Source organism: Molossus molossus, unplaced genomic scaffold (genome assembly GCF_014108415.1).
Source record: "Molossus molossus isolate mMolMol1 unplaced genomic scaffold, mMolMol1.p scaffold_m16_p_15, whole genome shotgun sequence".
NCBI lineage: Eukaryota > Metazoa > Chordata > Mammalia > Chiroptera > Molossidae > Molossus > Molossus molossus.
The window spans coordinates 51,479,114-51,503,904 of NW_023425350.1; the positions used below are offsets into that span (position 1 = coordinate 51,479,114).

General features: G+C 39.9%; 1 protein-coding gene across 1 annotated transcript in view; it reads right to left on the minus strand.

Annotated features, from left to right (window-relative positions):
* Positions 1 to 1,842: 1,842 nt before the first annotated feature.
* Positions 1,843 to 24,791, minus strand: part of CUNH2orf42 (chromosome unknown C2orf42 homolog) — a 39,144-nt gene continuing 16,195 nt past the window's right edge. The window contains exons 6-9 of the mRNA XM_036263469.1: positions 19,732 to 19,839; positions 18,344 to 18,444; positions 16,456 to 16,618; positions 1,843 to 2,108 (exon numbers count right to left, since the gene is read on the minus strand). Coding sequence (XP_036119362.1) covers positions 1,900 to 2,108; positions 16,456 to 16,618; positions 18,344 to 18,444; positions 19,732 to 19,839 — 581 coding nt within the window. The 3' untranslated portion in view covers positions 1,843 to 1,899. The remainder of the gene's footprint in view (positions 2,109 to 16,455; positions 16,619 to 18,343; positions 18,445 to 19,731; positions 19,840 to 24,791) is intronic.

Consider the following 24,791-nt stretch of genomic DNA (forward strand, 5'->3'; position numbering starts at 1 on the left):
AGATTTTGATGGGCTGAAGTGGTCCTGGGTGAAGACCTTAGCACTTGATTGGGGGCCTCTTTGGGTAGATCATCTGCCTCAGCTGTGTGTTTTATGGCCCCTGTGGTTCTCCTGAGTCAGTCAAGCATTGCTAGACCCAGGCATTTGCCTGTCACTTGGTCTGTCATGGTCAAAAAGGCTGTGATCAATGTCCTCAAAATTGTCAAGTTGAAAGATTTCTCAGAATGGGCCAACCACCATGTTTCTTTGAGTGTTCTTGCTTTTCAGGCAGGCTCTATGCCTCACCTAGTTTTAATTTATCCTCTTCTCCATACCTATCCACCTTTCCTCTCCTTAAAGCCCAGTGCAAGTTCTAAGTTCTCTATGGACTTCCCTGGATTCTCCTCAAGGATTTCCCCCAGTTTGAAACACTTGGGAGCTCTCCACAAAAGCCAGTCACTCAATTGTACATGTTAGACAACAGTTAATTTGCCTGCCTATCCCCCTCTTTTAGGGGCACAGCTCCCTCTTTACCAAGAACACTCACCCCCCCCCCCCCCCACACACACATAAACACACAAATCAGGCCAATTTCATTTCTTGGGAGTTTTTGCCCTTTGGATCAGGAAGAAGAGAGCAGTCAGTCCTGCTCTAATGTGGAAGCCATACTTGCATGTCAGAAGCCAGAATCCTACCAGAATCTCTAGTAGAGGCAGAGATGGGTCAGATGGAGCCTGGCTCCCTGGGTTCTGAGGCCTAACTACACCCCAGCTCTACCAGAATTGGTTGTCCAGCCCTATTTTAGTGTCTACAAACTAGTCAGTCATTTCCTATTTTTGCCTAAACTGATGAGAGTTGGGTTTTTGTTACCTGCAATCAAAAGAAAACCAAGAGACTACTTCATACGGATTTTTCTTGTCTTCCGAAGGTCAATGAATGATAAGGAATTTATACAAAGCAATGTGATAAAGCAGAAAGAATATGTACTTTGAAGTAAAACAAAACATTTTTAATGCTGTTTCCAGCAAGATACTTAATCTCAGAGAGGCTTTTCCTTTAACTTTATAAAAGAAGGGGTAATATTTAAAACTCAAAGAAAAATTAAGACTAAATGAGAAAAATAATTAAGTAGGAATGCATATAAAAGTACCTGACACATAGTAGGCATATAGAAAATGTTCGTTCCCTTTTCTCCTTGAAAACAGGCTTTCACTTCTGTATCTTTCATATCTCCATTCTGCAGTCACTGAACTCAGAAATAGGAATTGAACTTTACCAGATGTTAAACTTTTCAGAGAATAAAGAGGGAAATAAATATCAAGTGAATAAGCAATTACAAGCATTAGTTTGATTTGTCAATATTTACCTTGACACCCAGACCTCTTTTTTCCTAATTTACTATAAACTAAATTCCCCTAAAAGGTTTATAATTTTAAAATCAGGCCAACGTGAGGTATAATTTGGAAAAACTAGTGACAATGTGCTTTATTTGATAACAGAATAAAAGGGCATGGCTGGAACTCTTGCCAGGATGGTCCTTAACATTCTTCCTAACTAGGGTGTCATTAACTTTCCAACATTGTTTGTATAAGGTAGAGTGTTGCTAATTACTACAAAGGTTGAAACAAACTAAAGGTGAATTCTTTAAGAAGGAAAATGAGCTGGTTTTCTTTTTGCTCCTTTAAACACTAGCCAGAAATACCTCCCCATTTATAATGAAGACTATACACAGCAGCACCAAAAAGGCTATTTACAAGAAGGGTTTTTCTTCAACAGAATCCACTTAGATGTGTTAAGAAATTGCATCTTAGCTAAAAGCAGTTCACTAAGGAACAGGGCCATCTAAGTACCTAACTGGTATTTGAAGTTGTCAAGGGTTGGGGATGTGCAAATTTAGCAGTAAAAGACTATTGTTTTGCCTTAAGGGAAAGTGATGGTGGTCAGAGGGGCCAGTTCCAAGGGTTGGTCCAGGGGGGGCCGCTGGTCTTGGTATTCTGCCACATGCCCATTCCGGTGGTGACCATACTCAAACTTGATCCGCAGCTCACCAATCTTGGATTGGGGAAGGATATCTGGGATCCATTCGATGATGAAAGGGGTTGGCTCCTTTTGATCTGGGGAAGTGTTGCCTGAAGACAAAAAAAAGAACAAGAAAGGAACACTGATTAGTACAATTCCAAAATTTGAGTCTGGACAGATCTTACTCTGTTTAGGAATAAAAAAGGAAAATAAATTTAAAAACACTGAGAAAGAAAACCAGGGAAAAATAACAACAAGAACCAAGGGAAGGCAAAAGCAATTACTGCTGTTACCTATCCAAAAGAAAATTTCAGGGAACTGTGTGACATCCTTGAATAAAATAAGACCCAGACGTTATGAAAATGGGGCCAAAAGAATCCTAAAACGACTGAGAGGAAAGGACAGCTGGATGAGATTAAAAGGGAGACTAGTAAGAAAAGGTCATTTCAGCCCTGGCTGGGTGGCTCATTAGGTTAGAGCATCGTCCTGTACACCAAAAGGTTATGGGTTCGATCCCCAGTCAGTGTGTGTACAGGAGGAAATAGGTAGATGTTTCTCTCTTGCATCAATGTTTCTCTCTCTCTCTCCCTTTCTCTCTAAAATACTTTTTTTTTTTTTAACAGAAAAGGTTTCAAGAAAACCAAAAGGAAATAGAATTAAAATATATGTGGTTCTAAAATATATATCAAATCCTTAATAACCAAAAGAGTGTAGTACTGCCATGTGTAGATAGATTAAAAGAACAAAACAGAAAGATCCAAAATAGACACAAATAGAAGAGAAATTTAGTATATGGTAAAGGAAACATTTTCAATTAGTAAAAGAAATACAAGTAAGTGTTTCTTATAATAAGTGGTGTGAATCAAGCAGATAACTAGAAGAAAATAAAAAGGTGGCAGAATCTTATCCAATACCTTACATCAAAATAAATTCTAGATGATCAAAGATATAAACATGAAAAACTTAGGTTAAAGAATGCTTTTGAGAAATCTAAAACACCAGCAGAATTTAAGAATGTGTTAACATTTTCAAAACTATGGAGACAATTAAGCACAGAAAACAATCCATTTAGCAAACCAGAAAACAAAACAAGAAGACAGAAGGCCAGTTATATCAATTATAATAAAGAGGATAAATTATTAAAATTGGAGAAAAATAAAAACGAAGTGTATGATGTTGATAAGACAGTCAACTAAAACAAAGTGTCACAGCCCAGCTGGTGTGGCTCAGTAGATTGAGCGACATCCCATTGACTGTGAGGTCTGTTCAATCCCTGGTTAGGGCACATGCCGGTTCAATCCCCATTAAGGGGTGTGCAGGAGGTAGCCGATTGATGTTTCTCATATCTCTATTTCTCTCTCTCCCTTCTCTCTCTCTCTAAAAAAATCAATAAATTAAAAAATAAAGTATCACAAAAAATTTAAAAGTAAAAGGATGGCAAACAAAAATGAAAAAAACTGGTGTCACTGTTGTAATACTGGATAAAAAAACTGTAGGACAAAATTAATTTTTACATTGATAAGGTATTGCCATAGACTTAATGTTTGTATCCTCCCCAAATTCATAAATTGAAAACCTAATCCCCAACGTGGTGGTGTTTGGAGGTGGGGTCCTGGGAGGTTGTTAGGTCATGAGGGTGGAGCCCCGAAGAATTAGTGCCCTTATAAAAGAGACCCTAGAGAGCCTTCACCTTTTTTGTCATGTGAGGACATAGAGAAAAGATTGCCATCTGTGAATCAGGAAGCCAGCCCTCACCAGACATCAAATTGGCCAATGCCTTGATCTTGGACTTCTCAGCCTCCAGAACTATCAGAAATAAATTTCTGTTGTTTATAAGCTACCCAGTTTATGGTATTTTGTTATAGCAGCCTGCATGGACAAAGACAAGTATATAATTTACAGTGACAATGTGAAGATTAATAAACAGAAAACCCGCCCTGGCCGGTTTGGCTCAGAGGTTAGAGTGTCGGCCTGCGGTCCCGAGAGACCCGGGTTCGATTCCCGCTAAGGGCACGTACCTCGGCTGCAGTTTGTCCCCGGCCCTGGTTGGTCATGCTGGTGGCGGCCACTCGATGTGTCCCTTTCACATCGATGTTTCTCTCTCTCTCTCTCTTCCTCTCTCTCCCTCCCACTCTATCCGAACAAAAAATGGAAAAATGTCCTCAGGAGAGGATTTAAAATAAACAAACAAACAAACAAACAAACAAACAAACAAACAGAAAACCCCCAGCTGTGGCTTAGTGGTTGAGCAACCCATGCACCGGGAGGTCCCCAGTTCAATTCCCAGTCAGAGCACATGCCCAGGTTGTGGGCCCAATCCCCAGTGAGGGACATGTAGGAGGTGGCCAATTGATGTTCTTTCCTTTTTTTAAAAAAAAATTTTTTTTCTTTATTGATTTTAGAGAGAGAGGAAGTGAGAGGGAGAAAGAGATAGAAACACTGATGAGAGAGAACATCGATTGGCCACCTCCTGCATGCCCCCCACTGGGGATCGGGCCCACAACCTGGGCATGTGCCCTGACTGGGAATCAAACTGGTGACCTCTTGGTGCATGGATCGATGCTCAACCACTGAGCCACACTGGCCTGGTGATGTTCTTTTTTGTTGATGTTTCTATCAGTCTCTCCCTCTCCCTTCCTTTCTTTCTAAAGTCAATTAAAAAATTTTTTTAAAAAGAAAACAAAAACAGAAACCTCATTTAAATTGGAGTTGGAAGAGCCTAAAGTGGGGGCAGTCAGGGCTCTACCATTCATTGTCAATTGTCCCAAACAGGAAAAGACTACTTTCCATCTCCAACAGGAAGATGTGTTTCTATTCTACTACGTCCAACAGGAAGAAGAAAAATCTTTACACCTGGCAACCACTCAGGCAATGCAAAAGACTGTTACAGTTCAGCCAATGAAAAGACATTACACTTCGAACTTTTAGTTTTCTCCAATGGACTTACTGTTTACAACGATCTCCTTTGACAGCCCCCTTTCCTCTATAAAAGAACAGTTCCTGCTCTGGCTGGTTTGGCTCAACGGTTAGAGCATCAGCCAGTGGTCCAGAGAGACCCGGGTTCGGTTCCCGCTAAGGGCACATACCTCGGTTACAGTTTGTCCCCGGCCCTGGTTGGTTGTGTGGGTGGCAGCCACTCGATGTGTCCCTTTCACATCAATGTTTCACTCTCTCTCTGCCTCCCACTCCATCTGAACAAAAAATGGAAAAATGTCCTTGGGTGAGGAAAAAAAAAAGAACAGTTCCTCCCCTTTGTTCTCTGGACTTGCACATGGTTTGCTATTAGGCTACATGTCCTAAACTGCAATCCTTTGCTGTTTCCTAATTAACCCATTTTTCTGGAGAAATATCTGACTTTAAGGTCAATACAACATCCATATTGATGTGTCCAAAACACTACATTACAATACTTAAAGATGTAATGCATCCAAAATATTCTTATATTTTAGAAATATAAGACATTTTGAAAAAACATAATTGTAATACAAAATTGTTTCATGACCTTTCAGTCTTTGGTAGGTCAGAGATAATAAATGACGATAAAGAAGACTTAATGAAATTATATGACTTATTTTAAAGTTATGTAAGACTTTATATTAGATAAATAACATCTATGCTAGCACAAATTCATATATTAAGTTAGTGAGAAAATATTTCTGAATTTCTAAAATAGAGACATTGAAAAGGTAGCAGAAAATAACTGAACCAGAAATTTAGAACAATTGGATAAACATAAAGGCCAATTCTTTGAAAAAAAAGAAAAAAAAACAGCCATAGAACAGACAAAATTCTGATAGTGTTTAACTTCTGAGTTACAATGGATTTTAAAAGTTATGTGACTAGGTTGTAGGTTTTATCCCTGGTTGGGGTTTGAACAGGAGGCAACCAATTGATGTATCTCTCACACACTGTCGTTTCTCTCTCTCTCTCTCTCTCTCGTTCTCTCTCTAAAATCAAAGTACAGCCTCCAAAAAAGTGAGAAAATAATTTCATTAAATAGTTATGTGATGATCATCTATACCAAAAATTATTAAAATGTACACTCCTGACTAAAAAAATAAACAGCCAGCTATTTCTCCAGTAAAATGGATTTATTAGGAAATAACAAAGAACTGCAATCAGATGGTGAACCACAGTAAGCCCAGAGATACAAAAGAGAGGATTGTTCTTTTAAAGACTTGAGAAGGGTGGCTCAGTGGATTGAGCAAGGTCCCATGGACTGAGAGGTCCTCATTGGATTCCTGGTCAGTGCATATTCCCAGAGTTGTGGGCTCAATCCCCAGTAGGGGGCATGCAGGAGGCAGCTGATCAATGTTTCTCACTTCGATGTTTCTATCTCTCTCCCTTCCTCTCTCTCTACAAAATCAATGAAAACATTAAAATAAAGAATGAAAGACAGACTTGAGAAGGGCTATTGTAAACGAAGAGTCCATTGGAGGAAACAAAATTAAAGTAAAATGACTTTTCATTGGCTGACTTTTCAATCTCCCACTGACTGAGCTGCTACTAGGCAAGAAGGAATCTCTTCTTCCTCCTGCTTAGGTAGTAAAATGCAGTAGTTTCACTTCCTTTCTAGTATTGGAGATGCAAAGTACCTCTCTTCCTCTTGGGGTCAGTAGTATGCATAGAGTGATGTGCATGCAAATTCTCTCTAGCTTTCAACTCCTGTTACTGTTTATTAATTTTTACAACATAATTTAAATTTGAGATGAAAATAGGTGAGTTTTGGGAAAAATATAAATGATCAAAATTGACTCCAGAAAATATATAAACAAACCATAAATACACGAATGTAAATCAAAAGAAACTGAACAGATTTTAGAGAATTGTAAGAAAGGGTTAAGTCCAGAGAATAATTTTTTTTTTTTCCAGAAAATAATTTTTTTAAACATTCATGGAATGGATATTTCCTAAACTATTTAATTTGTTCCCAAACTTTCCAAAATCATTTTCTATATAACTTTTAACAAAATCCAAAACATAAGATAACCTCCAAAAAAAGAAATTGTAGGCAACTATCACTATGAATAGATAACCAAAAATTCTAAATAAAACATTAGCAAAAAACATTAGAATATATATTAACTAGGATTTATTCCAGAAATACAAGATTACTTCAGTATTAGAAATTTATTAAAAAATTCATCGCAGGGTGACCTCCCAGCTTTCCAAACTCCTGAGTCTCTCCACACAGTTCCAGTCCACTATGCCCTCCCTCTGCTGGAGCCCAAGGTTCTGTATTACTCTAGGCTACACCATATGCTCATCAGCTTTTTGCATTTACTGAGCTATTCAGAAATGTTGCTGGAAACCCCTCTTCCTTTCCTTTATTGAGGTGATCAGTTCTTTGTATCTGCTGCAAACCACTCCCCTCTGACTTCTCTCAGAGAGGATGTGGTATTTGCTTGATGAAGACAATGAAAAGGAAAATATGAAATGTTGCACAGATAGAAGGTTGGGAGCGTTGTTTTTCAGTCAACTAGCAGGTGGTAGGGGGAAAGAATTTCAGGATCCTAGTAACAGGAAGTGTTGAAGAGGAAAGAAACCCACAGATGGCTAACCTGAGGGTCAAAGAGTCATCTCTTAGAGGTAACTGAATCTCCAATGACCCAGGAGCAGGCTAGCATTTTCCAAATTGGTATTCCATAGAACACTGTTTCATAGGACTTAAGACAGGGGCTGTACAAATGACATAGATAAGAAAGAAGAAGACTTGGAGAATACATTTTTTTTTTTATCCTCACCCGAGGACATTTTTCCATTTTTTACTCAGATAGAGCAGGAAGGAGAGAGAGGAAGAGAGAGAAACATCGATGTGAAAGGGACACATCGAGTGGCCACCACCCACACGACCCAACCAGGGCTGGGGACAAACTGCAGTCAAGGTACATGCCCTTAGCGGGAACCGAACCCGGGTCTCTGTGGACCGCAGGCTGACGCTCTAACCGCTGAGCCAAACCGGCCAGGGCGAGAATACATTTTAATCATCAAGAAAAAAAAAACAGTCACAGACCAATGGAATAGAATTGAGAGCCCTGAAATAAACCCACATGAATGTGGGCGATTAATTTTTGACAAAGGGGCAACAGCATACAATGGAGGAAGGAAAGCCTCTTCAATAAATGGTGTTGGGGAAAAAAAAATGGTGTTGGGAAAACTGGAAAGCCACATGCAAAAAAATATAACTAGATTGCTATCTGATACCATACACAAAAATGAACTCAAAATAAATGAAATACTTTCATATTTCATATCTATGTATTTCAATAAAATACATAGAAGAAACAATAAGCACTAAACTTATGGACCTTAGTCTCAGAGAGGTATTGGTGAACTTGATCCCAAAGGCAAGGGAATTAAAAGCAAAAATAAATGAATGGGACTATATCAAACTAAAAGTCTTCTGCACAGAAAACAACAACAACAACAACAACAGCAAAAAACAACCAAACAAAAGGGAGAAGGTATTTGCAAACGATACCTGCGATAAGGGGCTAATATCCAAAATACATAAAGAACTTATGCAACTCAACAACAACAAAAAATCTGATTTAAAAAATGACAGATGGTCCTGGCCAGTTTTGCTTAGGGGTTAGAGTGTTGGCCCATGGACCAGTGAGTCGTGGGTTCGATTCTGGTCAAGGGCACGTATCTTGGTTGTGGTTCATCCCCAGCCTTGTCGGGTTGTGCGGGAGGGAACCCGTCGATGTGGCTCTATCAATGTGTTTCTGTCTCTCTCTCTCTCCTCCCTCCCACTCTATCTGATGATAAATAGAAAAGTATCCTCGGGTGAGGAATAAAAAAAAAAAATGACAGATGACCTGAATAAACACTCTTCCAAGGAAGACATACAGATGGCCATAAGATATATGAAAAGATGTTCAACATCATTAGTTAAAAGAAGAATGCAAATCAAAACCACAATGAGAAACTACCTGTTAGAATGACTATTATCAGTAAGACAAGAAATAAGAAGCGCTGGTGAAGATGTAGAGAAAAGGGATCTCTCACACACTGCTAGATGGAATGTAAACTGGTACAGTCACTATGGAAAACTGTGTGGAGGCTCCTGAAAAAATTAAGAATAGAGCTACCATATGATACCGCAATCCCTCTTCTGGGTATCTACCCAAAAGATTTGAAAACACTTATTCATAAGGATATATGTACCCCTATGTTCATTGCAGCATTATTCACAATAGCCAAGACATGCAAACAAGTGTCCTTCAACTGATAACTGGATAAAGATGTGATACATATATACACTGGAATACCACTCAGCCATAAATAACATGAAATATTGCCATTTGAGACAACATGGATGAATCTTGAGAGAATTATGCTAAGTGAAATTAGGTTGAAAAAGACAAGAACTGTATAATTTTACTCATGTGAGATATAAACAAAAAGCAACAAATGAACAAACAAAACATACAAACAAATAAAAATCAAACTCATCGATATATACAACAGAACGGTGCTTACCAAAAGGCAGGAGTTGGGGGGAGGAAGAAGAGGATAAAGTAGTTAATTATAAGGTGACAGAGACTAGATTTCTAGTCATGAACATAAAATAGAGTGTATGGATGTTGTGTTGTAAAGTTGTACACCTGAAATATATAATGTGACTTACCAGTATTACCCTAATACATTCAATAAAAAATTTACCAACTTTAAAAAAAAATTCATTGCACATGGGTCAGAAGACAAACATCAAAAAATGATAAAAAGACATTTCATAAAACTTAATTTTAGTTCCTAATAAAAACACTTAATAAACTAAGAATACAATGTACTGTTACATTCATGAAAAAAATTATCTGAAAACAGTAACCAACAGCCTACTAGTTAGCCCTGGCCAGGTGGCTCAGTTGGTTAGAACAACATCCTGTGCACTAAAGGGTTTTGGGTTTGCCCTGGCCGGTTTGTCTCAGTGGTTGGGGCGTCGGACCATGGAACAATGAGTCTCAGGTTCAATTCCGGTCAAGGGCATGTGCCTCGGTTGTGGTTTGTCCCAGGCCCTGATTGGGGTCGTGTAGGAGGCAACCAGTCGATGTGTACGTCTCATGCCGATGTTTCTCTCTCTCTCTCTCTTCCTCCCACTCTATCTGAAGAAAAATGGAAAAATATCCTTGGGTGAGGATTTAAAAAAAAAGGGGGTTTGGGTTTGATTCCTGGTCAAGGCACATGCCTAGGTTGTGGATTCAATTTCCAGTCAGGGTGTGTGCGGGAGTCAGCTGGCCAATGTTTCTCTCTCCCATCAATGTGTCTTTCTCCCACTTCCAGTCCCTCTAAAATCAATGGGAACATATCCTTGGGTGAGGATTAAAAAATTAAAACAAACAAACAGCCCACTATTTAATAGTGAAACAGAGTTGGTTTTCCCAGAAAAAATATTCTATGAAATGCTGATATTCCCCTGAAAAGTCTTCACTGGTCAGATAAGTTTGGGAAACCTCAGAGTAAATAAAGTTAAATAGTTGTTTTCATGTCAGGATCTTTTTTTTATCCTCACCCAAGGATATATGTTTCATTGATTTTTTTTTTTTTTTTTTTAGAAAGAGAGAGAGAGGAAGGGAGGGAGAAAGAGAGGGAGAGAAACATCGATGTGAGAAACATCGATCTTGCCTCTTGTAGGCACCTTGACTGGGGATCAAACCTGCAACCTTTTCATATACAGGACAATGCTCCCATCAGCTGAGCCACCCAGCCAGGGCTCAAGATCATTTTAATATGCAAACTTATAAAATGAATTTCTAAGAGAGATAAATTATATTCTAAGACACTACTCCCTACTACAACATTTTCTGAGATCTGAGTGTATCTTAAAAACCAGGGTAGTTTTCATATAGCAAAGTTTCTTTCCCACCAAAAAAGTTACTGCTAAATTGACTGAGCATCTTACAATCAAGGGTCTTAGAATCAAAGATGTATGATACATAGAATTTCTCAAGCTTATTTGACATTGGAATGCTTTTTTTCACAGAATACTTATCACCACCTTTTTCTTTCTTTTCTTTTTTTTCCCTTATTGCTTTCAGAACGAGAGGAAGGGAGAGGGAGAGAGAGAGAGAAACATTGATGAGAGAGAACATAGATTGGCTGCCTCCTGCATGCCCCCCACTGGGAACTGGGCCTACAACCTGGGCATGTATCCTGACCAGGAATTGAACCGGTGACCTCTTGTTGCATGGGTTAACGCTCAACCACTGAGCCACAGTGGCCGGATTCCACCGCTTTTCTTTCAGACAGAATTGGAACTGATACACTGGAGGAGCTTTTGTATAGTTTAAAATGACAATTATGGCTGCTAGCTTTACTATTATTCATTGTTCCTCTTGAAATCCTAGCTAATTTAACAAGAAAAAAACAATGATATATAAACAGTTGATAGGAAACAAAATTATGATTATTTTTCTAGTAAACATCATTGATTTCCTAGAAAACATTGTGAAACAACTATTATCACTACTAGGAGTTCAGTAAGTGGGCCGACTTGATAGTATACTAACTCAAGAGCTTTCTATACATAGGCAGTAACAAGTTAGAAACATGATAAACATCCTATTTACAAGAACAGGAAAATATATGTGTAGGAATATAGTCACAAAAATTCGACAAATAATTACAAATTCTAAATGTATAATTCTAAATTTCTCCTAAAAGAGTAAGTACACAATTGGAGAAATGAATGAGGCCTTCTGGATAGATGGCAACACTAAGGTAAATAAAATTATGGCTGGCATTCATTCATTCATTCTTCATTCAACAATTCATTCATTCATTCATCAAGTGCCTATTATGAACCAGGCACTATGCTATCTTGGGGTAAAGTAATGAGCAAAAGTGACATAGTTTACTGCCCTGGAAGAGCTTACAGTCAGTGGAAAGAGATGTATTAGATGGCTAGAAGTGCAGGCTGTGGAGTCTAAAACTGCCTGGGGTTGAAGTCCAGCTCCACCTACTAGTTGTGTAACTGAGCAGGAGGACTGCATCTATCTTCACCTCAGTTTATTTATCTGTAAATAGGGATCACAGAATCTATCTCTTAGTGAGTTGATGGTCATTAAATTAATTAATGCATTGTAAATCAATAACCACAGTAGGTGCTCATTAAGTGCTACTTGTTATAGTTGCCATTATTATTAAATTATTATACAAATACCTCAGTATTGTTATAATACTATAAAGTATATTTTTATTAAATATAATATAAAAATAAAAATACTATTTTATTAAAATTAGACAAAGAGCCCTGGCTGGCGTGGCTCAGTTGATTGGATGTCATTCGTGCACTGAAAGGTTGCTGCTTTCATTCCCACTCAGGGCACATGCCCAGGTTGTGGGTTCAATTCCTGGTTTGGGATGTGCAGGAGGCAGCCAATCAATGTCTCTCTCACACTGATGTTTCTAACCACCCTCCCCCCCCCTTTTTTTTTTTAATCCTCACCTGAGGACATTTTTTCATTTTTTATACAGATAGAGTGGGAGGGAGAGAGAGAAAGAGAGAGAGAGAAACATCGATGTGAAAGGGACACATCGAGTGGCTGCCGCCCGCACGACCAACCAGGGCCGGGGACAAACTGCAACCGAAGTACGTGCCCTTAGCGGGAACCGAACCCGGGTCTCTCAGGACCGCAGGCCGACGCTCTAACCACTGAGCAAAACCGGCCAGGGCCCACCCTCCCCTTTTTAAAAAAAATCCTCACCCAAGGACATTTCTGCATTCATCCTCAGATAGAGAGGGAGGAAGAGAGAGAGAGAAACATTGATGTGCGAGAGACACATCAAGTGCTCGCCACCCACATGACCCCAACCAGGCCAGGGACAAACTGCAACGAAGGTACATGCCCTTAGTGGGAACTGAACCTGGGACTCTCCAGTCCGCAGGCCAACACTCTAACTGCTGAGCCAAACTGGCCAGGGCCCTCCCTCTCTGTCTAAAAAACCCCCAATAAGCCCCGGCCGGTTTGGCTCAGCGGTTAGAGTGTCAGCCTGTGGTCCAGAGAGACCAGGATTTGGTTCCCGTAAGGGCACGGACCTCGGTTGCAGTTTGTCCCCGGCCCTGCTTGTGTCGTGTGGGTGGCAGCCACTCGATGAGTACCTTTCACGTCGATGTTTCTCTCTCTCCTTCCCACTCTATCTGAATAAAAATGGGAAAATGTCCTCAGGTGAGGATAAAAAAAAAAAACAAACACAATAAAAACAGTATTTAGAAAAGTTTAAAAAAAGAAAAGAAAAACAAACAGCCCTGGCTGGTATGGCTCACTTAGTTGGTTGGGCGTTGTCCTGTGAACTGTGGGGCTGTGATTCCCATTCAGGGCACATGCCTGGGTATCAGGCTCAATTCTGGACAGGGGACTCCATCCTGGGTAGAGGGCATGCAGAAGGCAGCCTATTGGTGCCGTTCTTACATTGATGTTTCTTTCTCCCTCTCTCTTCCTATCTCTCTAAAAATCAATTTATTTTTATTTTATTTTTTTTTAATCCTCACCTGAGGACTTTTTTTTCCCATTTCTTTGTTCAGATAGAGTGGTGGTGGGGGGGGGGGGGAGAGGGAGAGAGAGAGAGAGAGAGAGAGAAACATCGACGTGAAAGGGACACATCGAGTGGCTGCCACCCACACAACCCAACCAGGGCCGGGCACAAACTGCAACTGAGGTACGCGCCCTTAGTGGGAACCGAAGTCGGGTCTCTCTGGACTGTAGGCCGACACTCTAACCGCTGAGCCAAACCGGCCAGGGCTCTCTAAAAATCAATTTAGAAGATCTTTAGAAAAACCAAAACAAATTCTTTCCTACATAGATGGCTGGAGTAAATTATATAAGTATTACAATCTTTCTGAATAGCAGTGTGACAAAAAGAATCAAAGCCCTAAAAATGTACATAACCTCTGAACCTCTAATTTCACTTTAAAAAATGTTTTTTATCCTCACCCGAGGACATTTTTTCCATTTTTTGTTCAGATAGAGTAGGAGGGAGAGAGGGGAAGAGAACGAGAGAGAGAAACATCGACATGAAAGGGACACATCAAGTGGCTGCCACCCGCACAACCCAACCAGAGCCAGGGACAAACTGCAACCGAAGTATGCACCCTTAGCGGGAACCAAACCCGAGTCTCTCTGGACCGCAGGCCGATGCTCCAACTGCCAAGCCAAACTGGCCAGAGCTCTAATTTCACTTTTAGCAGTTTATCCCAAAGAATATCCTAAAGAAGTTAGGAAATAATTAAGGATACAAAAAAAATTTTTTTTTCTTTATTGATTTTAGAGAGAGAGGAACGGAGAGGGAAAGAAAGATAGAAACATCAACGAGAGAGAACATCGGTTGGCCGCCTCCTGCATGTCCCCCAATGAGGATCTGGCCCACAACCTGGGCATGTGCCCTAACCAGGAATCCAACTGGCGACCTCCTGGTGCATGGGTTGATGCTCAACCACTGAGCCACACTGGCCAGGCAGGATATAGAAATTTTATGTAAAAGTAAGTTAAATCTAAAACAAACAAACAAACAAAGTTAAATCTAAAAGGAAGCATTGTTTATAACAGCAAAATATTTGAAACAACTTAAACAGAGGATTGATTAGAGTGAGATACTTTAATGAATGAATTTTACGTAGCTGTTAAAACTGTATTCACAATAGCCAAAAGGTTGAAGCAACCCAAGTGTCCATCAACAGATGAATAGATAAACAAAATGTGGTATATAATGGAATATTATTCAGCCTTAAAAAGGGAAGAAATTTTGACACTTGCTACAACATTGATGTTGAGATTATGCTAACTAAAGTAAGCTAGTTACAAAAGGAAAAATACTATCTGATTATATTTAATATGAGGTACCTAGAATAGTCAAATCCAACAAGAGAGTAGAATGGTCGTTGCCAGAGGCTAGGAGGAGGCAGAGTAGGGAATCAGTGTTGTTTTCTTTCTTTCTTTTCTTTGTACGTGCCCTTAGTGAGAACCAAACCCGGGACTCTATGGTCTGCAGGCCGATGCTCCAACCATTAAGCCAAACCAGCCAGCGCAGGAAATTAGTGTTTAATGGGTATAGTTTCAGTTAAAAAAGATGAAAAAGTTCTGGAGATGGATGGTGGTGATGGTTGCACAAAAATGTGAATGTACCCTGGCCGGTTTGGCTCAGCCGTTAGAGTGTTGGCTCGTGGACCAGAGAGTCCCGGGTTTGGTTCCCACTAAGGGCATATACCTCGGTTGCAGTTTGTCCCGGGCTGTGTGGGTGGCAGCCACTTGATGTGTCTCTTTCACATCGATGTTTCTCTCTCTCTCTCTGCCTCTCTCTCTATCTGAAAATAAAATGCAAAAATGTCCTCAGGTGAGGATGAAAACACACACACACACACACACACACACACACACACACACACACACAAAATAATGTGGCCCTGGTCAGTTTGGCTGAGCAGTTGGAGAGTTGGCATGTGGATTAGAGAGTCCTGGGTTCGGTTCCTGCTAGGGGCACGTACCAAAACAAAAAACAAAAACAATGTGAATGTACTTAATGTCAGAGAACTTAAAAACTTAAAAATGGTTAAAATGGGTCAGTGTGGCTCAGTGGTTGAGCATGGACCCATGCACCAAGAGGTCACCAGTTCGATTCCCGGTCAGTACACATGTCCAGGTTGTGGGCCTGATCCCCAGTGGGGAGCATGCAGGAGGCGGCCAATCGATGTTCTCTGTCTTCAATATTTCTATCTTTCTCTCCTGTTCCCTTCCTCTCTCTAAAAAACCAATAAAGAAAAAAATGTTTAAAAAAAATGGTTAAAATGGTAAATTTTATATTATGTATGTTTTAGAACAATAAAAAAAGTTAAATAAAGTTGAAGATAGACATCAAAAGCTGTTCATTATATATTTTTAAGTGAAAAGGCAGCTGAGGTATGATCCCATTTTTTAGAAACTTTATGCACAGAAAAGAGTCTGAAAAGGTTGACACCAAAATCTTAATGGTGATGCTGTCTATGGTGGGTGGGATTACAGGTGTTTTTTATTTTTCTTCTTTATAAAATCTATGATTCCTCTATAATGAACATGTATTACTTCTAGAATTTTATTTTTATTTAAAAAAATTTTTTTTATTGATTTTAGGGGGAGAGGAAGAAGGGAGAGAGAGAGAGAAACATCGATGAGAGCGAACATCAATTGGCCGCTTCCTGCACACCTCCTACCGGGGATTGGACCCTCATCGGGAACCGAACTGGCGATCTCTTGGTACATGGGTTGATGCTCAAGCACTGAGCCACACCAGCTGGGCATGTCTATAATTTTATTTTTAAAGCACTGGATCAAATGAAACAAAATGCCTTATCCCATGATTACCTTTACAAGATGACTAAATGTACCTTCTTTGTCTAAGGTCAAGATCCAAAATCTAGGACAATGTATTGCACATAGTTGACTTTCACAGGAAGATGCACTATTGTAATCAGTAGTCACTTACCAACTTTGAGAAAAGTTTTCAGTTCCAAGGGTCGCAGTACTGGTTGCTTTTCTATACGGCCATAGGTTTCTGCGATGCTCTCTACTTCCACTTTAGGGCATTTAAATAACTCATAAGTCCCATCCCGGTTCTGGATAAAACTACGGGTAATTTCCAAGGGCATCTGGACACATAGACAATACCAAGAAAGGTGAGAAAGAAAAATTTTCAAAGCACCTGGATGAGAATAGATCTTTTACATATTCATTGTTACTTATTAAGCACATTCAAATTAATTAAAACTTCCCCTTGTATTTTCTTCTTTTTTTCTCCATGTATTTTCAACTAAATTCTGTCAACAAATCTGCCTTTTTATTCCTTACACCACCCATGGCTTGGCTTTCCTTTTTTCTCTATAACTTTAATTTGAACCCCAGCCAAACCATACTGAACTGAAACCCTAACATCTTTCTTCATGGCTACATGACCATTACTGGCACAGACCTGCTCTAAAATTGTTTTTTGTTTTCTTCCCCTACTTCTCTGCTAGAGCATTCTCCTAAAAACATTATTGATAGCACCTCAAGCTGACCTCACCATACTGTATGCTTCACACCATTCTTGTGACTGAGCCAGACAGAACTTGAACTGAATTTGTCTTTGCCACTAACCAGCAGGGTGAGCTTCTCACAGCCTGTTTCTCATATGCAAAATACATGAGGTGATACAGGTAAATAATGCCCAACAGACAGAAGCTCAATGATTATTAGCTTTCTTCCCTCACTTGCCTTTGCTCTGGGTTGCTCACTGCCTCCCTAAACAACACTTGTTCCAGGCTGGAAGCTGGCTCTGTGATATCTTGCATTTAAGGAAGTTCCTCAAATGTCTTTAGTGCTAACATAGGCTTTCTCTAGGGTTCACATTAAGTTCTATAGCTACCAGGCAATTCATTCTTTTTCTGAACATAACAATGTCTTGAAATTAAGCTACTCTTAGTGCATCAAATTACATGATACTGAATTTTCAACAATATTCCATTATTGTATGAAGGGAAAATCCTCAAATTTTCAGAGTCTGCTGGAAAAAAAATGTTTAAAAATATCTAATATTTCCCTTGTGAAAAAGAACACAAACTCAAGGTCATTTCGCTAATGAGAACTAAATTGCAGTTTGGGGAAGAGTGTTTAATTGTGCTGGGCCCACTAATTTCACAAATAGTATATTATCATCTCAAATTTTATATATATATATAAGATATATATATATAATTTTTTTAAATCCTCACCTGAGGATATTTTTCCACTGATTTTTCAGATAGAGTGGGAGGGAAGGTAGGAGGGAGGGAGGGAGACAGAGAGAGAGAGAGAAGAGAGAGAGAGAGAGAAGAGAGAGAGAGAAACATCGATGTGAGAGACACACATTGATTGGTTGCCTCCTGCATGACCCCAACCAGGGCTGGGGATTGAACTGCAATTGAGGCACCTGCCCTTGACCAGAATCAAACCCGAGACTTTGGTCTTTGGGCCAACGCTCTAACCACTGAGAAAAACTGGCCAGGGCTATTTATATATATTTTTAGCTGCCTACCAGTTAATCTAGGGCTCACCATAGCTAGTAGGTGATCATTATTTAATTTACAGAGAAAATCATTGCTGTTTTCTGATTCCAAGTTAAAGAAAAAGACCACTCCAATTTAAGATACTTTTTCAAGCTCTAGGGAATACCCATTAAAATTAGAGTCAGCACTATAAAGCCATGCATGTTTCTGAATAATCTCTTAATATGAAAAAAAAAAAAAAGAATTCTCTTTGGTGTCTATGACTTTAAGAACTGGTACAAACATACTTCCTGCATTTGCTTCCCTCTCTTTCCCTTTCTGCCCTCCCATATTGCAGAAATAAACTCTTACCTCAGGAGTATCTAAGATTTGTTTAACTTGCAGGATATTAGTGATATGCCAAGTATACTTGGAAAACGTTCCCAGTGGCAAGGCATCTTTTCGAACAAAAGCTTCAATGTGAAAAGGGAACAAAATTAGCCTACAAAAACATAACATCTCTTTCACTATTTGTTACCCAGTTTCTAGAGATTTCAGCGCAGTACTACTCTTTCCTTATAGAATGAATCTCAGCACATTAAAAAAAAAGAAAATTTAGAGGCAAATATATAATAGTGTTTGACATGAATGTGACAAATCAAGTGATGAAAATTTCTGCTATATGAAGTCTCTGATGCTTCTTTGAGATGCTACTTACTTCTGGTACCTTAGAAACTTGTTTCTTTGTTTGGTAAAGCTACATGCACAGGACTCTATTATAAGACAGCTTCTTATACCTCTTACAACTTTAGATATATCAGAGGTCAAATCATAGTCCTTAAAATAATTACACAAGGATTAAGCCTGCTGACATGGTTGCTAATTCATTGTCCTGACTGTAGGATTATAAAGGGGCTCCACCAAAAGTCTGCAAAACTAGCTAAGGGATGGGTTAAAATTAACATATTAGACCTAAAGTTTAAAATGGAAGAAAGAATTAACACTACTTCAAAAGTCAGGTAGATAAGCTGTGAAGACAGATTTTCATGGCTTGCATTATTCAAAAACAGAACTAAGCCTCGAACAGTCCCACAATCCCTATTATACCATTAAATAACAATTTACTGAAGAAATAGCATTGATTTCTAGCTGTAGTTACTCTTGGTCTATTGCTACTGAGCAAGTCTTTCTTCCTCCTTTTCTCTCCCTTATTTCTTTATATTTCCCAATAAGTATGTTGAGATGTCTAGTAAGAGATCTGAAAGAGTTATATGAGTTATATGAAACCAAGACATAAGTACCAGAATAATGTAATGATAAAGTGTTCCAAGCCTAAGAATAACTCTAAAAATAAAATCTTCCTGCATCAAAAATTGGGAAAATAATAACTTTTAGTTTTTTGATACAAACTGTAATATGCTTCCAAGAAGCCAGCCCAAATAATGATTAAAGTCTGCAATGCTTTTGTTAAAATTGATTCATACCTAGAAAATATCAAATTTCTTGGTAGGCACCTTCATTGTACTTCATTATTGTTCTTTTACCAAGTCTGCACTTTCTGAATTGTTCCATTAATTTGTACTGAAGTATGGGGTCACAGTGAAGTGTGTGATCATTATTCTAAGAGCTGACTGGCTAAGGCTTCATACTCTCAGCATGCAGCTAGAAGTCCCAATTCTGAAAATGCCACATGATTTTTCCAAACATAATTCTCTAAGGATAAGACATTTGTCGCTATTCCTGAAGAAAAAATCCCATACCTGTGGTGGAGTTGGGAAGCCGTTTTTTTGTACTTCCTATAGATATTCTCTGCTGTAGGGCATCAAAAAAGGACTGAGGAATATGGAACACCAGTGGCTCTGGTTTGCCTTTTGGAAATAAGAAGAAACTCATTCAGTTAAAACAGACCAACTTTTTGTGCCAGAAATGTGAGAGTTCCTTAGGTGGAGGCACAGTTATTTCAACTAAATGTGTAATGTTGAAACTGTTCATTTGCAAATTGTTATGCATATGAAAGTATCTAGCAGCTTTTGTGCAATGAATTAATGTTATAAGGAATTATCTATTTTGTCACAGTATTTAAGTCATAATGTCACTTCAGAATTCAGTTCTGTAGGATCTTTAAAAATGTATATTCTGCCCTGGCCGGTTTGGCTCAGCGGTTAGAGCATCGGCCTGCGGTCCAGAGACCCGGGTTTGGTTCCCGCTAAGGGCATGTACCTCGGTTGCAGTTTGTCCCTGGCCCTGGTTGGTCGTGTGGGTGGCAGCCACTCGATGTGTCCCTTTCACGTCGATGTTTCTCTCTCTCCCTCTCTCTTCCTCTCTCTCCCTCCCCACTCTATCTGAACAAAAAAAAGAAAAAAAGAAAAAATGTCCTCACTAAGGATTAAAAAAAAAAAATGTATGTTCTGAGGAGTTTTAATTGGTAAAAAATGTAATTGTGATTTAATACTGCATAGTGTTTTGGGTTATTTTTTTATATGTAAAGGTTTTATGAGCCAATAAAACTATCTCAAAGTTTAAAAAAAGGAGAAACTTGCCCTGGCCAGTTTGGCTCAGCGGTTACAGCATCAGCCTGCGGTCCAGAGACACCTGAGTTGGGTTCTCGCTAAGTGCATGTACCTTGGTTGTGGTTTGTCCCGGCTCTGGTTGGGTCATGCAGGAAGCAGCCACTCGATGTGTCCCTTTCACGTGGATGTTTCTCTCTCTCTCTCTCTCTTCCTCTCTCTTCTTCCCACTCTATCTGAACAAAAAATGGAAAAGTGTCTTCGGGTGAGGATAAAAAACTAATAATAATAAATAGGAGTGCAGGGGCGGAGCCGGGGCAGGGTGGGGTTAAACTAATAATAATAATAATAATAATAATAATAAGTAAAAAATAAAGTTAAAATAAAATAAAAAATAATACAAAATTTAAAAAGGAGAAACTCATATAGAGAACAACAAAGGAAAAAAATAGAGAAACTCAGTGGATTTTCTGATGTGTAGAGAGAGATGAAAGAAATGGAACTGAAGGACAGTAATAACTAAAAATACCACTTTATAAAGAGATTTCCTTATATAGAGGCAAAATGAAGGCTTTGATTGACCTTTAGAAGTTAAGTACTGTCACCAGCCCTACTCTTGATCCCTTGAAATCATAAAAAATATAGCAGACCCTTGTCATCCACCAAGGATAATTCTTTAAATCCCCAATTTTGTAAATACCACAACATAGACTTTTCCTTGAAAGGGTATATGAAATAAGATGAGATGAGAACAATGAAGCAGAGTTGAGAAGGCAAACTTTTCACTCTGCTTACTATCCCCAGGCACTTGCTATATACATTCATGCCTAAACAAAGTACATGCTCTCTCTCAGATGGTTAGGACCGGGAATGTCAGAGACCACAAAATTAGGACTCTATCAAATAAACATTAGTCTTTCCCCCTGAATATGATCTCAAGTCAGGTAAAATGTTGGAAAATACTTCATAAACCTTTTAAAGAAACGTACAAGGCACTAGGTCAAGTAAAGTCAACAGAGTGTTCAAGGGACAGGTTAAAAGAGGTCTGAGTTTTTTTTTTTTAAACTGTGTCTACCTAGCCCTAGCAGAGGGAAAACATCCGGAACCACATGAATAAATATACAACTTAAAGAATGTCCTTTGCCCAGCCAGTGTGGCTCAGTGGATTGAGCATCAGCCCATAGACTGATAGCTCCTGGTTTGATTCCCAGTCAGGGCATGGGCTCGATCCCCACTAGGGGGTGTGCAGAAGGCAGCCAATCGATGTTTCTCTCTCACATCGATGTTTCTATCTCTCTCCCCCATCCTCCCTCTCTTAAAAAACTGAAAATTAATTTAAAAAAACATTAAAAAATAATAATAAATTAAAAGAAAAAAAAAAAGAATGTCTCTTGAAGAAAGACTCTTTTTTTTTTGTACATACCCCTAGCGGGAACCGAACCCAGGACTCTGGTTCTCAGGCCAACGCTCCAACCGCTGAGCCAAACCGGCCAGGACTTGAAGAAAGACTATTAAAGACAAGGTCAGATGCCTTCTTGAAACAAAGGTCAAGCCAAGGAAAATTAAAATGAAAGGTCTTCTAGAATTCCATTGAGAGACATTTTACATTCTTTCAATTGATTTTACCTACTTTATTGAATGCAGACTGTTAATGACAAAACTGTCACTGCTTTTGAGGCACTAAAATATTAATATCTGGGCATTTTAGAGTAGTCACTAGATAAACTTTAAAATCTTTCATCTTGAAATTAGATTATGGCCTACATAGGAGATGTTCTTTTTAATTTTTTTTTTTTATTAATTTGAGAGAGCGAGGAAAGGAGAGGGAAAGAGAGATAGAAACACTGATGAGAGAGAATATCAACTGGCTGCCTCCTGCATGCCCCCCACTGGGGATTTGGTCCACAACCTGGGCATGTGCCCTGACCAGGAATCGAACGGGCGACCTCTTAGTGCATGGACTCGCACTCGAGAGTCTTCAGTCTGCAGGCTGACACTCTAACAGCTGAGCCAAACTGGCCAGGGAAGTCATTACTGTTCTAATTCTTCAACACTCATCTTCTTTTACTGAGTATCTGCCATCAGGCTACTATTTAGTTTGGGGTACTTTATTTTTAAAATGATATTCATAAACTGCAACATAATTAGCAAAGAAATCAAAATGATATGAGGTCTGTCCGGCTGATGTGACTCAGTGGATTGAGTGTCATCCCATGGACTGAGAGGTCCCGGTTCGATTCCTAGTCAGGGCACATGCCCAGGTTGTGGGCTTGATCCTCAGTAGGGGGTGTGCAGAAGGCAGCTGATCAATGTTTCTATCTCTCTCTCCCTTCTAACCTTTCTCTAAAACATCAATAAAAACATATTTAAAAAAAAATGATATGAAGTCTGTAGATACACCATGAGGAGTGTTTGAAGATATACGATGTAACATTTGGAAAAGGGAAAACTGTCAAGCAGGGCAATGGATGTATGTGCAGTAGCAGGGACTGTTTTTCTGAAACAGAAACAGACCTATTTCATGTGGCTGGAATATAGAACCAGAACCAACAGGAGTATTATAGGAAAAACGACCACTTAGAAAATGGCGGCGGAGTGAATGGAAGCTACACGGACTGTCTCCCAGGACCAAACTGGCATTACAACTAAAATAAAGACAAATCATCGGGAAAAAGCAACTGAAAAGCAGCTTGCGAGGACCATCTATCTAACCAGGGACACTGACTCGATCCTGGTAGGACTGCGGAGGCATGAAAGGGGTGCTGGGAGCTCACGGACAGCAGCAGTCTTAGCTGTGAGCAGTGCCCTCAGGGTTATACTCCCAAGCGGCTCCACAGCGCAGAGCCTGGACAGATGCTGAAATGCCCTAAGTCACTCACCTTCGGTTCCAGCAGAGGGAGGGCGGACTAGACTGGAACTGTGTGGGGACACTCGGTATTTGGAGGGTGCTCAGAGCTTTTGCTGAGTTGCAGCCACACAGGACTGTGGCCATCTGTTTTTTTGTGTGTTTTTTTATCCTCACCTGAGGACATTTTTCCATTTTTTGTTCAGGTAGAGTGGGAGGGAGAGAGAGGAAGAGAGAGAGAGAGAGAAACATCGACGTGAAAGGGACACATTGAACGGCTGCCACCCGCACGACCCACCAGGGCCAAGGACAAACTGCAACCGAGGTACGTGCCCTTAGAGGGAACCAAACCCGGGTCTCTCTGGACCTCAGGCCAATGCTCCAACCGCTGAGCCAAACCAGCCAGGGCGACTGTGGCCATCTTACTCCTTCACAGGACTCTGGGGAAAGGCGGCAGCCCCTCCCTCAGAGATTCAACCCAACCCAGGTGGGCCATTGAAATGCAAATTGAGGCTCATTAACAACCAGCACCTACCCCACCCTCAGGAAATCCCCTTACATTGAGCACCTGAAGGAGTTTTTCATTCAAATGAGAACCCGCCCTGGCCGGTTTGGCTCAGTGGTTGGAGCATCGGCCTGCGGTACAGAGAGACCCGGGTTCGGTTCCCGCTAAGGGCACGTACCTCGGTTGCAGTTTGTCCCCGGCCCTGGTCGGTCATGCGGGTGGCAGCCGCTCGATGTGTTCCTTCACGTCGATGTTTCTCTCTCTCTCTCTTCCTCTCTCTCCCTCCCGCTCTATCTGAACACAAAATGGAAAAATGTCCTCGGGTGAGGATAAAAAAACAAAACAAAACAAAACAAAAAAACAAATGAGAACCCAAGGCTCTTCAAGTAACTGCTACTGATAGCCTCCAGGCAAAAAGCTAGAGGATAACTGAATCATTCCTGGCCTAGCAACTCTAACCAGGAAACTAAGATTTGACGGTGGTGTTTAATGTGGGTCCTCCCTCGCTCACCCAAACCCAGGAGAGAGAGCCACACACAGCAGAACACCAACACCCACAAAAATAAATAAATAAATAAATAAATAAATAAATTTGGCAGGCTCCAAAGTCCCCTGTGGTAGCCAAAATGGTGAAACAAAGAAACAAATGCCAAATGAAAGACCAAGAGACCTCTACTGAAGATGAGATAAATGAGGAGCAGTTAAGCAAGCTAACAGAGCTAGAATTCAGAGCCATGATCTTGAGGACGCTCAACAGCATGAGTAAGGACATCAACACCATGAGTAAAGACATAGAAATGTTGAAAATCAACCAACTAGAAATTAAAAACCACCAAGAAGAAATGAAGAATGACATATCAGAAGTAAAGAACACATTGGGCCCTGGCCGGTTTGGCTCAGCAGTTAGAGCATCGGCCTGTGGTCCTGAGAGACCCAGGTTCAGTTCCCGATAAGGGCACGTAC